At 39.8% G+C, this 16,188-nt stretch overlaps 1 protein-coding gene across 3 annotated transcripts in view; it reads right to left on the minus strand.

Annotated features, from left to right (window-relative positions):
* Positions 1–16,188, minus strand: part of NWD2 (NACHT and WD repeat domain containing 2) — a 181,918-nt gene that overhangs the window by 8,777 nt on the left and 156,953 nt on the right. For all 3 annotated transcript variants that reach the window (XM_003985445.6, XM_045056482.1, XM_023253215.2), the window contains 3 exons: positions 15,905–16,108; positions 7,583–7,727; positions 2,121–2,710 (listed from right to left, as the gene is read on the minus strand). In XM_003985445.6, coding sequence (XP_003985494.3) covers positions 2,121–2,710; positions 7,583–7,727; positions 15,905–16,108 — 939 coding nt within the window. The remainder of the gene's footprint in view (positions 1–2,120; positions 2,711–7,582; positions 7,728–15,904; positions 16,109–16,188) is intronic.

Here is a 16,188-nt window from a genome sequence, read left to right on the forward strand (position 1 = left end):
GTCTTGCTTACTTGGAACAACTCTAAAGTTTGAAGGTTCACATACAAATTAGTATTCAAACATACATGCACACAAAACTTACTTTGACGCAGCATGGGTCTTAAATGCAAGCCTGCCACTGCTTTTGGTGTTCAATTAGAAAAGAACTATGTCATTTAACGCTAGAGGAAAAACCAGCAGCTGAGCTTGGCATATTAAGAAATGGCAAATTAACTTTCCTAAGGGCTTTTTAAAAAAATGTTCATTTATTTTGAGAGAGAGAGATTGAGAGGGAGGGTGCGTGCGGATGAGCTGGGAGAGGGAGAAAGAGAACCCTTAGCAGGTGCCACGCTGTCAGTGGGAGCCTGACTCAGGGCTCGATCTCATCTGAGATCATGTCCTGAGCCCAAGTCAAGAGTTGGACACTTAAACCACTGAGCCACCCAGGCGCTCCTCCTGAAGACTTTTTAAGAGTAAGCTTATGCACCTGATTTTTGCCGGCGTGCTTACTCAGGAAACTAATCTCGATATAAGTTGGAACACAACTTTCCCTGCTCTTGTCCTCAAGATGACCTGCCTGAGATTGTGTAGCATGTGACAGATGACAAGGGTGTTTTGTGAAGGTGAAGGAAGCTGTGTTCTCGGGAGAGTAACCACAGGAACGACAGTATAGGGACGCTGAAGTAATGCCAGGATAACGTAGACCATCAGGCTTGGAGAGCAAGTGCACAGGAGCTCAAAATGGAACTAGTTTCGTCCAGTTTAGACTGACATGCCAAGACAATAGACACCGCATTCCAGAGTGAGGTTCCAGACCATCATGCAAGATTTGTAAGGGACTTGTGAAAACCAGTTTTGCTGCCTTTAGAGGACTACTCACCTTCAGCCTAAAGAGGCGTTTCAAGAGGCCAAGAAAAACACTGGAGGTTAGGGTGCTGGGGGGGCATATCTATGACCACTCACTCCCAAAGGGGAGGGCTGAGAGATGTCGCCACTTCTCGCCCAGGGAAAGGGGCAGTGATGAACCACTTATGGGGTGTCCCCCAGAGCTGGGGAGACAGATGTCATTAGGTGCCTGAGAAATATGGAGGTTGACTGACAAGACTGGCTAGCTGCTCGGATGGAGGAGTGATGGAGAGCTGCTGTATTGCAACTGGAGTTTCACAGGGCGAAAAGTACCTGCGTGTCCCCCATGGGTCAGATATGGGCCACTGGCAAGACTGAGCTGACAGAGGTTTTGGTTGGTTCTGTTTGCCCCAGGTCCTGTCCAAGGGAGCTTGTTGGGCCATGGACCTTGGTAGAAAGGTATTAGAAGTGTGGCTGCATGTCCAGGAGCCATGGAAGTGACCAGGTGGAAAAAAAATGCATCATCCTGTGTTTAGGGAACTGTAGGTAAGATGCCCAGCGAGTACAGGTCAAGGGATGTGGGAGGGAAAGGACATCCAGGAAACTAGAAAAAGGCCTCAGAAGAAATAGGAGGCAGCTTTGTAAGCACCTGCCAAGACTAGAGAGGGTGGAACCCAATATTCAGAACAGTACCGGTCACGTAAGAACTTTCTGGCCACCTTACCTTTCCTATATCCCCGAAGCCGCAACCCTATAGGAGTCACAGCCCTACAAGGGTCTAGTGCTTGAGGTTAGGGATGGAGGGGAAGAAGTACTATGTGGTGAAAGAAGGAGAAGACAATCACATCCCCACTTCCCACAGCAGGTGCCATGCTTACAGTGAGCCCCAGCTGCGGGAGAGAAATATAAACTCAAGTTTTAATTATCACCTTAGACTGGACATATTTAATTTCTGAACTGAGAATGACTCAGTGTCCAGAGTGACTGGAGGGCTTGTCTGTGGTGATAGAAGTGACAGGAGCTGTGAGATCTGCCCTGGTTTCCATCCAAATGGGAATGAGCCCCACAACATGAGTTTGACCAAAGAGAGAAAAAAATGAAGCTGTTGTCTAACTGCACCCGATGTGCCTTATTCTTTCACTCTGACTGTTACACCAGCATAAGAGAGACACTGAAGTATCCATTCCACAAAGACGAAAAAAATTCACAGAAAATGGAAATGACCGTGATCAACTTATCTTCTCTGCAAAGTAAAAGATTGTTACAAACAAGCAGGTGAAAGAATAGGTTTTTACCTTCTTTGCCACCTCAGCCAGCAGGAGGGTCTTCCCGGTACATGGTCCGCCGTAAATGACGAGAGGGTTGATGTGCCCAGTTTTGCTCGGAAGAACATATTTATGCACTATGTTGAGAGACTCACATTTGTACTCATAGAAGGAGGCGTATGTCTTACATAATGACGAATGCTGGAGGATTTCATCGTAGAGCGTGTCAGTTTCAGTGTCAAAATTCTGTTGAACGGTTGCCTGAATTATATCGATCATGTCCTCATAAAATTGCTTACCGAGTCCTTCTATGTAATGATTTTCTATTTCTTGGGAATATCCCAGTTTCATGTCGCAATGAGTAACCGACGTGTACACTCTCAGATTAGATGACGCAACAATAGTAGGAATAAATTCATCCCTGAGTTTTATCAGCTTCTCTTGGGCTTCTGCGTCCCGCATAATCCTTGGTTCTGCTCCAGTTATATCCATGTACTTTCCCATCTCTGGGATTTTCACAAAACGTTCAATGTTAGCAATTTTCCGAATGTAGCAGACACACTTCTTTAGGAATGCTGGAGTTTGCTTTCCTAGAGCAAAGTCAAACTCGTCCTCTATCGCTGAAAGAAAACATGGCACGGGGTTTATTGTCTAGAGCAAAGGAGCGGTGGGCCTGCACCCCCAGTACTTATCTCTCTAGTTGCTGGGGGAGACTCTTTAGCTTGCAGTGTGGAGCAGAGTTGTCTGTAGATTACTCTCTTGACTCCTTAATTTCCTATCTGCCTTTTCCTAAACAGCTGGGAACCTAGGGGCACCTAGGGAGTTCAAGCCCTGCATTGGGTTCTGCGCTGTCAGCGTGGAGCCTGCTTCAGCTCCTTTCTCTCCCTCTCTTTGCCCCTCCCCCTTGCATGCACACACATGTGCATGTGCCCTCTCTCTCTCTCTCTCTCTCTCTCTCTCTCTCAAAAATAAGTAAATAAATAAACCTGGGGGAAAAAACCAAACCAGCCAGGAAACCGGGACACTGTGGGTTTTGCTTACAATTATTTAATTGCCTTCCCAGAGAAGTTGAACATAAGCACGAAAAAGAAAGGGTACCAAGTTTATGGTTGATTCTTTTAAGTTCCTGTTCAGCTTCTCTGACCTCAGGGGTTCTAATAGCGAAGAGCAGGGACCTGCTGGAGCCAGGCAGGAATGAGGAAGAGGCCAAATGACACATCCAGTTTCCTTTTTGCTTGTCAGTGTCTCCTTTACAATGTGGCTTCACCATTGTGTTTGGGGTGCATTGTACCCCAGACAGGTATGTGTAAATACTAGTATAAGAGCATGTTCAGAATATAATCATGTTCTGATTATTGATCAATATGAATTACCCACATCACTGTAAATTCCATTATATCCATTGGAGCAGGTACAGAAAAGGGACTTAGTGTGTACATTTATTTATTTGAAAATAAACCGGGTTATGGCTTACAATACGCTTACAAGTAAATACACATTATAAATCACTGAGGCCCCATAGCAACATTTAAAACTGGAGCATTAGTAACAAAAACATCACTTGTGCATGGTTTTAGGGAGGAAAAATAAAAAGAAATGAAATAATTAAACCAATGGCAATGAACTTTGAGGCAAGTAATCTTTTAAAACTGGCTCCCTCCCCACCCTCCTCTGCTTTCCTTCATCCAGTTGGTCTTAACTGAGTGTCTACTATGTGCCAGGTATGCTGCTAGCAGTTCAGGATACAGTGCTGAGAGAAAATAGACAATGCTGAGAGAAAAAGCCATTATGGCGTTTACAGTCTAGTAGAGGTTGGTGGACTTGAATCATTGAATCCCACAAAGAAGTGTTTTATGACTTTTTTAGTCTTGTGAAGGAGAATAATATGGTACAATAAGAGCAAACCATTAGGAGGGCTACCCTACTTAGAGAGTCAGGGAAGCCTTCCTTAAGGAGGTGACTACCAGGCTATGATCTGATGGAAGAATTGGGGTTTGGGGTGGGCCATGAATATGCAGGGTGCGGGTGGCCAGAAACTGACAATATTCTGGGACGCCTTGGTGGCTCAGTCGATTAAGCACCTGACTTTGGCTCAGGTCACGATCTCTCACAGTTCATGAGTTTGAGCCCTGCATCAGGCTCTGCACTGACAGTGTGGAGACTGCTTGGGATTCTCCCTCTGTCCCTCTCCCACTCATGCTTTCTCTCTCTTTCAAAATAAATAAAGAAACTTAAAAAAAAAAAAAAAGAAACAAAACATTTCAATGTGCTTGCTGGCCACAACTCCAACATCAAACAAAACCCAGAACATACATGTATTCTATACAGTAACTATGAAGGAAGTCGGGAACTGTATTTTTAAGTGGTGCCTTTTTGTGGAACTCTCTTGATAATTTTTTCAGTAATGATAGCAATCAGTCAGAAGCGATGACTGAAGTAAAAAAGATATGTTTATAGCCAGCAGTGTGGAGTGAGCTGTGCTATGGTCCTCAGTACATAATACAAAGGGTTTTGATCAAGCAAGTTGGTTAACGAGGCCTGTTAAAGGACCTTATACAATCTACATCTACTCTTCTTTTTATGGGAGTAAGAACTTACTGTAATGTAGATGAGGGAGGCTGTAAGAAACCTACAGAAGGAGCCTTTGGCTCCTCTTTTCCGGCCATCTGTGTAACATGCCGGGGGGCACCCTGGATCAACCAGGTGCTACCTTCTGTGCGTCATGAGGAGGAAGGAGATGTCAACCTATAGCAAGTATACCTAACAGATGATAACCAGAGCTATGCACTGTTACCTCTGAGGCCCAGAAAACAAATCAACTGTAACCTGACATTGTTATCATTCCTATGGAAAGAATGTTTCAATCAGGAGTGTTGATTATAAAGGGATTGTAAGAAGAGATAGAGACAAACCAAGTTGGTAGAACCCATCTAAGCTTGGCTCAGGGGGGAAAAAAGAGGCTGTACATAAGAATGCCTGGTTGATGGTATAGACTTACTAAATATACCTGAATAAGTGAGTCACGTGAGACAAAGAAAACTCCATAGATGTATTTCTAGAAACCAAGTGTATTCTTGTGATTTGGGGGGACTTTTATTAATAATTATTGATATTTATTTGCCTATAAATATTATAAATTTCCCCAGAAAATTCTTCCCGGAGCACCATATTTGTTTTCTGTCTTTGCATTTTTCTAAATATCCTAAAGTTTAACTGGCCACAGCACCTGATGAAGATAACGTTAGGAGAGTTCCAGCCCTGGCAACTGTCATTCATGAGATATAAATCCCCAAAACTACTGTCCCTGAGACCACTCAGTTTTAACGTTCATAGTTGGACACTGTGTTGGGGTCTAGTTTATCTCTCTTCCTCTGCTGTTATTTTATGAAGGAGAAAGTGGGAGTGTGAAAAACTACATTCAGATATAAAGAGTTCACCTTCCCAGATGCTGCCAAGTATTCATATTCCAACATTTCTGAAAATATTAATCTACTATATCCCCTTCAACACACCGACACTTCCCCGGCCATTCTTATTTGTGTAGATATGGTCTTAAAATGAGCTTGAAATGTAAAATAAATAAAATTGTTAGAAGCATGCATATCTTTAAGAGATGTACTCCAAGCAGAGAACAGTCCACAAGGAGTGTTTGTACTACACAGTATGAATATGAAGTTATTCATCTTCCTATGGTTGGCCACACGGACAGAGTTCTCTAGAGAAAATTAGGGGATAGTTTTTGCTGGTGAAATACTTGAACTGTATGATCCTAAATAAGAGGAAGCCTTCCCCAAATTGGCATCTCTTACATCACGAATAGGAAGGCTTTTGCTCTGGGCATTTTCTTCCATTATAGCACATTTTTAGGACCAGGTTTTGTTCTTGATAAACATGAAGAACTGGAGCCTCAAAATCGGATCAAAAAGATCCCAGAGGAACAAGGATATTTGTCAATCTGTGTATTCTAAAGATAGTACTTATTCTGGCCAATTTAAATATTTTCAGAGAGACCTAAAATCAGACCTAATTTTTGATAGCTTCCAGAGAATGCATTTCTCAAAAATACTTATAATTTCCCTAAGCTTGAAATACACGTATACAGAGAGAATGGTTTCAAGTGCCTTTTAGGTTTTCATAGATTCTTTGTCATGTCATTCACAAAACCAACCTGCAAATGCATCTGCCGTTGCTTTTTCCTCAATAATTCTTCATTATCAGTTTTAAAAATAAATGTTCTATATCTGATTATTTTTACCCAGTTGTGTTTGTCCCCTGGAAACTACAGCTGACATATTCCTTCAGATCTGTGCCTTCCTGCGCATCCTTTAAAAATAAAGTCTCCTGGGGCGCCTGGGTGGCTCAGTCGGTTAAGCGTCCAACTTCAGCTCAGGTCATGATCTCACGGTTCGCATGTTCAAGCCCCGCGCAGCTCGGAGCCTGGGGCCTGCTTCGGATTCTGTGTCTCCCTCTTTCTCTGCCCCTCCCCTGCTCATGCTCTGTCTCTGTCCCTTAATAATAAATAAATGTTTAAAAAAAAATTTTTTTTTTAAAAATAAAGCCTCCTTTCTGTGGCTGAGAAAGGCTGACAAGTGGGTCTCTGCTCATTTTTATTTTAAGGTTTTCATTTTAGATTTTTATTTTATTTTAAAGTTAAATGAGATCCTGCCACCGCCTTCTTTATTGCTCAACCTCTAATGGCTTACCTGCTTACCCAGAAGAAAGCATAAGGTTCTTATTATGCTTCACCTCTGCCTCCCCAGGCCTGGCTACCTTTACCTTCTTCCTGCTCCCGGAACTTACTAAGCACATTCCTCTCTCAGGGATCTTGAATCTGGTAATCCCTCTGCCCGGAATTCTCTTAGAGTACAGCTGGCTCTGAATCCCATGATTCAGCTCAAAGTCCTTTCCTTACTGCCCACTCTGTCGACATCTGAACCCCCACATCGTTCAACAAAACTAAAAGGCGACTTCCTTAACCAGACCCCGTTACTGTGTCTTGTTTATTCATCCTATGTATCCTTTCCAAAATGATCCTGTTCATTTATTTGATAACTTGCCTGTCGTTTATTTTCCCACACTAAAAAAAATAAGTTCCACGAGAGACGGATCTGCCTTCTTATTCATTGTTGTATCCTCAGTGCCTGGCACATAGCAGGCTCTCAATGTTTGCTGAGTGAGTGAGTGAGTGCATGAATCAATGAACAGAATGAATGAATGAACTGAGAACACTGGCAGAGTTTGCTCTATTCTCTGCAGCCTCCTCTGACTTCTTTTAAAATCACATTTTCTGGAGAAGTCATCAAATTAAGCAAAGGCCCATCTGTGGGTTAAAAGAAAAGAACACTTGCCTCTCCAGGAGAAGGAAACATTTAGAAAAGTTAGATTTCATCAGGCAGTAAATGAAATGAAATTCGTAGACCCATAAAAGGGAAGCCATGAACACATCTCTTACTGATCTATTCTTTAGTTTACCAAAGATGTGTGACAGTTACCTGAGAACAGGTACCTCTTTGCTTGGCTATATTTCATTTTCCCCTTTTCATGTAACAGTTTTACAGCAGCCTTGAATATCTTCTTGATCTCATCTGATATCTCTTGCCAGGTCTTCTCATTGTTGGCTTTGGCAGAAGGCTGCATCTATGGAATTGTAAAAGGGAGATATTAGTCTTAAAATCATCAAAAGATAAGTCACTATTTAAGTGCAAGAAAAGCACTATTATTTGAAGGCCCGCTATGTGCCGATATTATGATAGGTGCCTAACGGGCCATATCTCATTGAATCCCCCTATAACCCTGAAAGTTAGAAATGATGTTCATGTTATGTGTGAATTTACCCGAATTACACAGAATTTGTTTGTTGCGCTTTCTTATTATACCAGGTATTTCCTTTTTTCTTTTTTACATATTTATTTTAATTACATTTAGTTAACACAGTGTTATATTAGTTTTACATGTATGGTAGAGTGATTCAACACTTCCATACATCACCTGGTGCTCATCACAAGTGCACTCCTTAATCCCCATCATCTATTTAACCCATCCCCCCACCCACCTCCCTTCTGGTAATCATCCGTTTGTTCTCTATAGTTAAGAGTCTGTTTCTTGGTTTCTCTCTCTCTCTCTCTCTCTTTCACTCTTCCTCTCTCTCCCACCCTCCCTCCCTCCCTGTCTTTCCCCCTCCTTCCCACCCTCTCTTTTTCCCTTTGTTCATTTGTTTTTCTTCCTAAATTCCACATGAGTAAAATATTATGGTATTTTGTATTTCTCTGACTTCACTTAGCATTATACTCTCTACCTCTAGCCATGTTGTTGCTAGAGGCAAGATTTCATTTTTTATGGCTGAGTAATATTCCATTGTGTATATTCCATTTTTATGGCTGAGTAGTATTCCACTGCCCAACTTCTTTATCCATTCATCAATCAATAGACACTTGGGCTACTTCCATAGTTCGGCTATTATAAATAATGCTTCAGTAAACGTAGGGATGCATGTATCCCTCCAAATTCATGTTTTTGTATTCTTTGGGTAAATACCCAGTAATGCGATTGCTGGATAGTAGAGTGGTTCTATTTTTAACTTTATGAGGAACCTCCATACTGTATTCCACAGTGGCTGCACCAGTTTGCATTCCCACCAACAGCATACGAAGTTTCCCTTCTCTTTTAACCGACAACACCTGCTGTTTCTTGTGTTGGTGATTTTAACCATTAACACTAACAGGTGTGAATATCTCATATTGGTTTTGATTTGTATTTCCCTGATGATCCATGATGTCGAGCATCTTGTCATGTGTCTATTGGCCATCTAGATGTCTTCTTCAGAAAAATGTCTATGCAGGTCTTCTGCCCATTACTTAACTAGATTACTTGTTTTCTGGGGGTTGAGTTTTATAAGTTATTTATATACTTTGGATACCAGCCCTTTATTGGATAAGTCATTTGCAAATATCTTCTCCCATTCAGTAGTCACCTATTAGTTTTGTTGATTGTTTCCTTCCCTGTGTAGAAGCTTTTTGTTTTGATAGAGTCCCAATAGTTTGTTTTTCCTTTTGTTTACCTCACCTCAGGGGACCTATCTAGAAAATTTGGTATAGCCAGTGTCAGAGAAATTACTCTCTGTGCTATGTTCTAGGATTTTTATGGTGTCAGTTCTCAAGTTAGGTAGGTCTTTAATCCATTTTGAATTTATTTTTGTGTATGGTGCAAAAAAAAGTGGTCCAGTTTCTTTCTTTTGCATGCTGCTGTCCAGTTTTCCCAACATAATTTGTTGAAGAGACTGTCCTTTTCCCACTGGATATTCTTTCCTGTTTTGTTGAAAATTAATCATATAGTTGTTGAAAATTAACCATATAGTTGTAGGTTTATATCTGGGGTTTCTGTTCTGTTCAATTGATCCCTGGGTCTGTTTTTGTGCCAGTACCATACTGTTTTGATCACTACAGCTTTGTGATATAACTTGAAGTCCAGAATTGTGATGCCTCTAGCTTTGCTTTTCTTTTTCAAGGTTGATTTGGTTATTGGGGGTCTTTTGTGGTTCCATACAAATTTTAGAATTGTTTGTTCTAGTTTTGTGAAAAATGCTGTTGGCATTTTGATAGGGATTGCATTAAATGTGTAGATTGCTTTGGGTAGTGTAGACATTTTAACAATATTTGTTCTTCTAATCCATGAGTATGGAATGTCTTTCCTTTTCTTTGTGTCATATTCAGTTTCTTTCATTGGTTATTTATAGTTTTCAGAGTACAGGTCTTTCACCTCTTTGGTTAGATTTATTTTTAGGTATCTTATTATTTTTGATGCAGTTGTAAATGGGATTGTTTTCTTAATTTCTCTTTCTGCTGTCTCATAATTGGTATATAGAAATGCAACAGATTTTTCTACATTGATTTTGTATCCTGTAACTTTACTGAATTTGTGTATCAGTTCTAGCAGGGTTTTGGTGGAGTCTTTCAAGTTTTCCAAATATAGTATCATGTCATCTGCAAATAGTGAAAGTCTTACTTCTTCCTTACTGATTTGGATGCCTTTTATTTCTTTTTGTTCTCTGATTGGTATGGCTAGGACTTCCAGTACTATGTTGAATAAAAGTAGTGGGAGTGGATATCCTTGTCTTGTTCCTGATCTTAGGGGAAAGGATCTCAGATTGTCCCTCACTGAGGATATTAGCTGTGGGTTTTTCGTATATAGACTTTATTATGTTGAGGTATTTTCCCTCTAAGCCTACTTTGTTATCATGAATGGATGTTGCACTTTGTCAAATGCTTTTTCTGTGTTTATTGAAATGATCATATAGTTCTTATCCTTTCTCTTGTTAATGTGATATATCACACTGATTGATTTATGAGTATTGAACCACCCTTGCAACCCAGGAATAAATCCCACTTGAATGTGGTGAATGATTTTTTAAATGTATTATTGAATTCAGTTTGCTAATATTTTATTGAGGATTTTTGCATCTTTGTTCATCAGGGATATTGGCTTACAGTTTTAAATGGTGTCTTTATCTGCTTTTGGTATCAGGATAATGCTGGCCTGATAGGATGAATATGGAAGTTTTCCTTCCATTTCTATTTTTTGGGATAGTTTGAGAAGAATTGGTATTAACCTCTTCTTTATATGTTTGGTAGAAATCCCTTGTAAAGACTTCTGGCCCTGGACTTCTGTTTGTTGGGAGATTTTTGATTATTGATTTAATTTATTTTCTGGTTATCAGTCTCTTCAAATTTTCTAGTTCTTGTTTCAGTTTTCATAGTTTATATGCTTCTAGGAATTTATCCATTTTTTTTAGGTTGTTCAATTTGTTGGCATATATTTTTTCATAATATTCTCTTATAATTGTATTTCTGTAGTGTCAGTTATTTCTCTCTCATTTGTGATTTTATTTATTTGAGTCCTTTCTCTTTTTCCTTGATAAGTTTGGATACAGTTTATCAATTTTATTCAAAGAACCAGCTTCGTGTGTGTGTGTGTGTGTGTGTGTGTATTTGTTTTGTTTTTTATATCGTTTATTTCTGCTCTAATCTTCATTATTTCCTTCCTTATGCTGGTTTTAGGTTTCATTTGTTGTTCTTTTTCTAGCTCCTTCAGGTGTAAGGTTAGATTGTTTATTTGAGATTTTTTTTTTGCTTCTTGAGGTATGCCTGTATTGCTATAAACTTCCCTCTTAGAACTGCCTTTACTGCATACCAAAGGTTTTGGATCATTATGTTTTCATTTTCATTTGTCTCCATATATTTTTTTATTTCCTCTTTGATTTCTTGACTGAACCATTCATTATTTACTAGCATGTTATTTAACCTCCATGTATTTGTGGTCTTTCCAAATTTTTTCTTGTGGTTGACTTCTAGTTTTATAGCATTGTGGTCAGAAAAGTTGCATGGTATGATTTTGATCTTCTTGTATTTTTTGAGGTTTGTTTTGTGGGCTAATATATGATCTATTCTGGAGAATGTTCCATGTGCACTTGAAAACGTGTATTCTGCTGTTTTAGAATGGGATGCTCTTAATATATCTGTTAAATCCATTCAAAGCCATTGTTTCCTTTTTGATTTTCTGTTTAGATGATCTATTGATGTAAATGGGTTATTAAAGTCCCCTACTATTATTGTATTATTTATTAGTTCCTTTATGTTTGTTATTAACTGTTTTGTGTATTTGGGTGCTTCTATGTTGGGTGCATAAGTATTTACAATTGTTATATCTTCTCGTTGGATTGTCCTCTTTATTATTACATGGTGACCTTTGACTCTTGTTACAGTCTTTTTTTTAAAGTCTGTTTTGTCCAATGTAAGTATTGCTAGTCTGGCTTTCTTTTGACATTTGTTTGCATGATAAGCATTTCTCCATTCTCTCACTTTGAATCTGCAGGTGATTTAGGTCTAAAGTGAATCTCTTGTAGGCAGCATACAGATGTATCTTGTCTTTTTATCCATTCTGTCACTCTATGTCTTTTGATTGGAGCATTTAGTCCATTTACATTCAAAGCAATTACTGATAGTATATATTTATTGCAATTTTATTACTTGTTTTATGGTTGTTTCTGAAGATTTTCTATGATCCTTTCTTGTCTTCTATTATGTTTGCCAATTTGTATTCCTTTCTGTTTATTCCTTGCATATTTATTAGTAATTTTTGATTTGTGGTTACCATTAGGTTTGTATATAACCTCTTCTGCATATAGCAGTCTATATTAAGTTGATCATCATTTAAGTCTGAACACATTCTTTTCTCCTCTCTTCCCCATGTTTTAGGTATATGTTATTATATTTTATACCCATTTTTTTGTGAATTCCTTGATTGATTTTTTTTTTTACAGAAATATTCACTTTTACTGCTCTGTCACTTTTAGTCTTTCCTTCCCACTTAAAGAGACCCCTTTACTATTTCTTACAGACCTGGGTTAGTGGTTATGAAGTCCTTAATTTTTATTTGTCTGGGAAACTGTCTCTTCTCTCATTCTGAATGATAACCTTTCTGGATAGAGTATTCTTGGCTGCAGGTTTTTCCCATTCAGCACTTTGAATATATCATGCCACTCCCTTCTGGCTTGCAAAGTTCCTATTGAAAAACCTCCTGCTAGACTTACGGGTTTTCCCTTGTAAGCAACTGACTTCTTTGGTCTTGCTGCTAAAAAAAATTTTTTTCATAACTAGATTTTATCAATTTAATTACAATATATCTTGGCGTGGGTCTGCTGTTGTTGATTTTGATGGGAGTTCTCTGTGCCTACTGGATCTGGATCTATTTTCTTCTCCAGAATAGGGGAGTTTTCAGCTATTATTCCTGCAAATAAAGTTTCTATCCCCTTTCTCTCTTCTTCTTCTGGGACTAGTTCCCTAAGTCTCTTCTTGTTTTGCATAATTCTTTTTTTCTTTCTTTTGTTCAGCTTGATTACTTTCCATTGCTCTGTCATCTAGGTCACTAATTCATTCCTGTTTCTTCCAGCCTGCTGTTCATTCCATCAAGTGTGTTTCTTATTTTGTTTATTGAGCCCTTTATCTCTGTGTTATGGGTTTCACTCATGTCCTCCACTCTTCTCTCAAGTCCAGGGAGTATCCTTATGATCATCGCTTTAAATTCTCTATTAGTCAGATTACTTATGTCTATTTCACTTAGATCTCTGGCTGTGGCCTTGTTCTCTTCTTTCACTTGGGATAAACTTCTCTGCCTCCTCATTTTGTCTGTCTCTTTGTGTCTGTTTCTCTGTATTAAGCAAGTCACCTGTGTCTTCTATTCTTGAAAGTAGTGACTGCAAGAAGAGGTCCTGGAGTGCCCTGCAGTGGAGTGTCTCCTGTTTACCAGAACCTGGACCTTCAGAAGAGTATCCTGTGTGTGTCGCTTATGCCCTGTTGTGGTGTCTGAGTCACTTTTTCTTTCAGTGCAGTCATCTGTACTGACTCTCTGCCTGTTGTGGGCTGTTCTTTCTCTCTGTGGTGTTAGTGGAAACCAGATAGGCCATCTCTGAGGGGGTGTGCCCGCGAGGGAACTTGGGATGGGGCATCAGTGTTAGCAAAATTTGCGCTGGGCCCCTGGGCTTACGTCCGATCCTTGAAGTGCTAAGGCAGTTGGGGGCTGTGCCGCAGGGTGACCAGGGATGGGAGGCTGGGTGGGGGGTGTGGTGACAGCGAGGCACATCTGGGTCTGGTGCTAGAGGGTGGCTGAGGGCACATGGCTGGGCATGGCATGGTGGCAGCTGTGGGCCAGGCAGCGGCAGGGTGTGCAGAACTTGGTTTTAACAAAATTTTCCCTGATAGTGGGCCAGTCCTCAGGAGAACTCATGGGTATGGTGCACTGCTAGCAGATTAGGCAGCAAGTGTCTCTTGGGTTTTGATACAAATTTCATAAAAAACTGATCTCTTCAATATCCTCTAAAGAGGACCGAAAGTTAAAAGACAGGTGCTCATATGTTTCCATTTGTCTTTAGTTGTTTCTTCTTCGTTTGTTTTTATGATTCTCTAGGCAATAGAATGGGAGGACTGCCTACCAAACAAGTAACATTTATAGAGTCTTGGTGATAATCTTATTCACACCTTCATTAATTTAACAAAAATTTATGCAGAAATACCTGCATGGGTGGGGTTTAGAGAAATACTTAAGTTCCCCTGGAGGATCTTAAAATCAAATGACAAAGGAGCATCTAAAACCAATTAAATAGTAACATATGAGCAAGTGCTCCCAAACCACTATGTAAACCTGGTTTCCTGAGGTATTATGTCTTTTGATATCTACATTTACCAGCAACTACATTTCCTCCTGGCATATATATTTAACTGAGGAATGGCTTGGATATGCCCTAATACTCCCATCCATAGAAGCAAGAATCTTGCAGATAATTACTTTGAATAGTGCATGGAGGGGGACGAAGAAAATGAAGGATCCTGACATGATTTCATATTGCATGGAGAAAATGCTTTATGTTAAATACCAGGATGACAAATACATACGGTTCTTGAATGAAGAATTGTCGCTAAGCCAGGGTTGTCGTCCTCTCAGAGATGCCTGAGCACCAAATATATCAAGGATGTTCTCTTCGGAAGAGGGATGGATATCTATGCCTTCTTTAAATTGAAAACAATGTGTTTTTTTAATTACGTAGGCCCCACACCTAATGCGGGGCTTGAACTCGTGACCCTGAGATCAAGAGTTGCATGCTTTACTGACTGAGCCAGCTGGGCACCACCATGCCTTCTTTTCAATCTGTCTAGGAATCCTTAATAAGGAATAGGCCCATCCATGTTCTCTTCCTCCTTTATTCTGTTTCAGGGGACACATAGTAGATACATTTAGGAGCCAAACTGGAGAGGAGACAATGATAACTGTTTGCATCATGAATCAACCTCACTTGAAGATTCTACACGATATACAAGAATATAAGTTATGTATGAAATGTTTAAGGACAGTTACTGAATTAATCAATGAGAGACTATAATAGCTAGGCAGACTTTAAAAAGACACCCCCCCAAAGAAACTTCCACGAATCGAAAATACAACTGTTGAACTTGAAAATTTTATGCATGAACAGAGTGGACACAGCTGAAGAAAAAAATTACTGAGTTGGAAAAGACCTAAAATAATCTGGAAAGCAGCATGGAGAGCTAAGGGAATTGATAATGTAAAAGAGAATCAGGAGACATGGAAGCTAGACTGAAGTGGTCCAGTGTAAATCCAATTATAGAGTAAAACCGAAAGAACAGAGGAAATAGAGGAAAAACATTATTTGATAAGATGATAGCTGAGAATTTTCCAGAACAGATAGAATACATAAATTCACACATAGAGGATGTATGACATATATCATTCAGAATAACATAGGTACGTTATGGCAAAATGGGAAAAATAAAAATATTTTCAGATGAACAGAGTTTATCACTAAGAGACCTCCATTAATGGAACTTCTGAAGGTATACTTGAGAAAGAACCCCCAGGAGGAAAGTCTGAGAGGCCAAAAAAGAAAGGTAAGTAAAAACTGGAAAGTTTCAGGGTGCCTGAGTGGCTCAGTCCATTAAGCATCCAACTGTTGCTTTCGGCTCGGTTATGATCTCACAGTTTGTGGGTTCAATCCCTGTGTCAGGCTCTGCACTGACAGTATGGAGCCTGCTTGGGATTCTCTCTTTCTCTCTCTCTCTCAAATAAAATAGACTTAAAAAAATTGGAAAGTTTCTTAGCTTTGGCTTGTGTTGTTTAAAAGAAATGTAGGGTCCAGGGCAGAATAATTTTCTGTCTACTGTGCCTTTTCTGTGGAGGGAAGCATCTCTGGATGATGAACAGTGGAGAGTAATGGACACATGTATACTTTGGAGAGAAAGATAACTCACTGCATTTTTATTGCTTTGCAGCATTTCTGACTTAGGTCTGAGGTAATAAGCCGCTGGCACTGAGTTCTCATCGCGACAGTACCACTCTTCCAGGAGCTTCGTCTCCAGCTTCGCCTCTATGGCAGCATCCAAGATCATTTCAAACTCCGAGGCTTCGACTTCTCCGGGGATTCGGATGTTCCCATATTTTTCTCCTAACAGTCCCTGTGTATCCACAAAAAAGTTCAGGTTAGTGTATCACCAAGAAAATTCATTCTGTCGTATTCACATCCTGTAGCTACTTG

This window comes from Felis catus, chromosome B1, assembly GCF_018350175.1.
Source record: "Felis catus isolate Fca126 chromosome B1, F.catus_Fca126_mat1.0, whole genome shotgun sequence".
NCBI lineage: Eukaryota > Metazoa > Chordata > Mammalia > Carnivora > Felidae > Felis > Felis catus.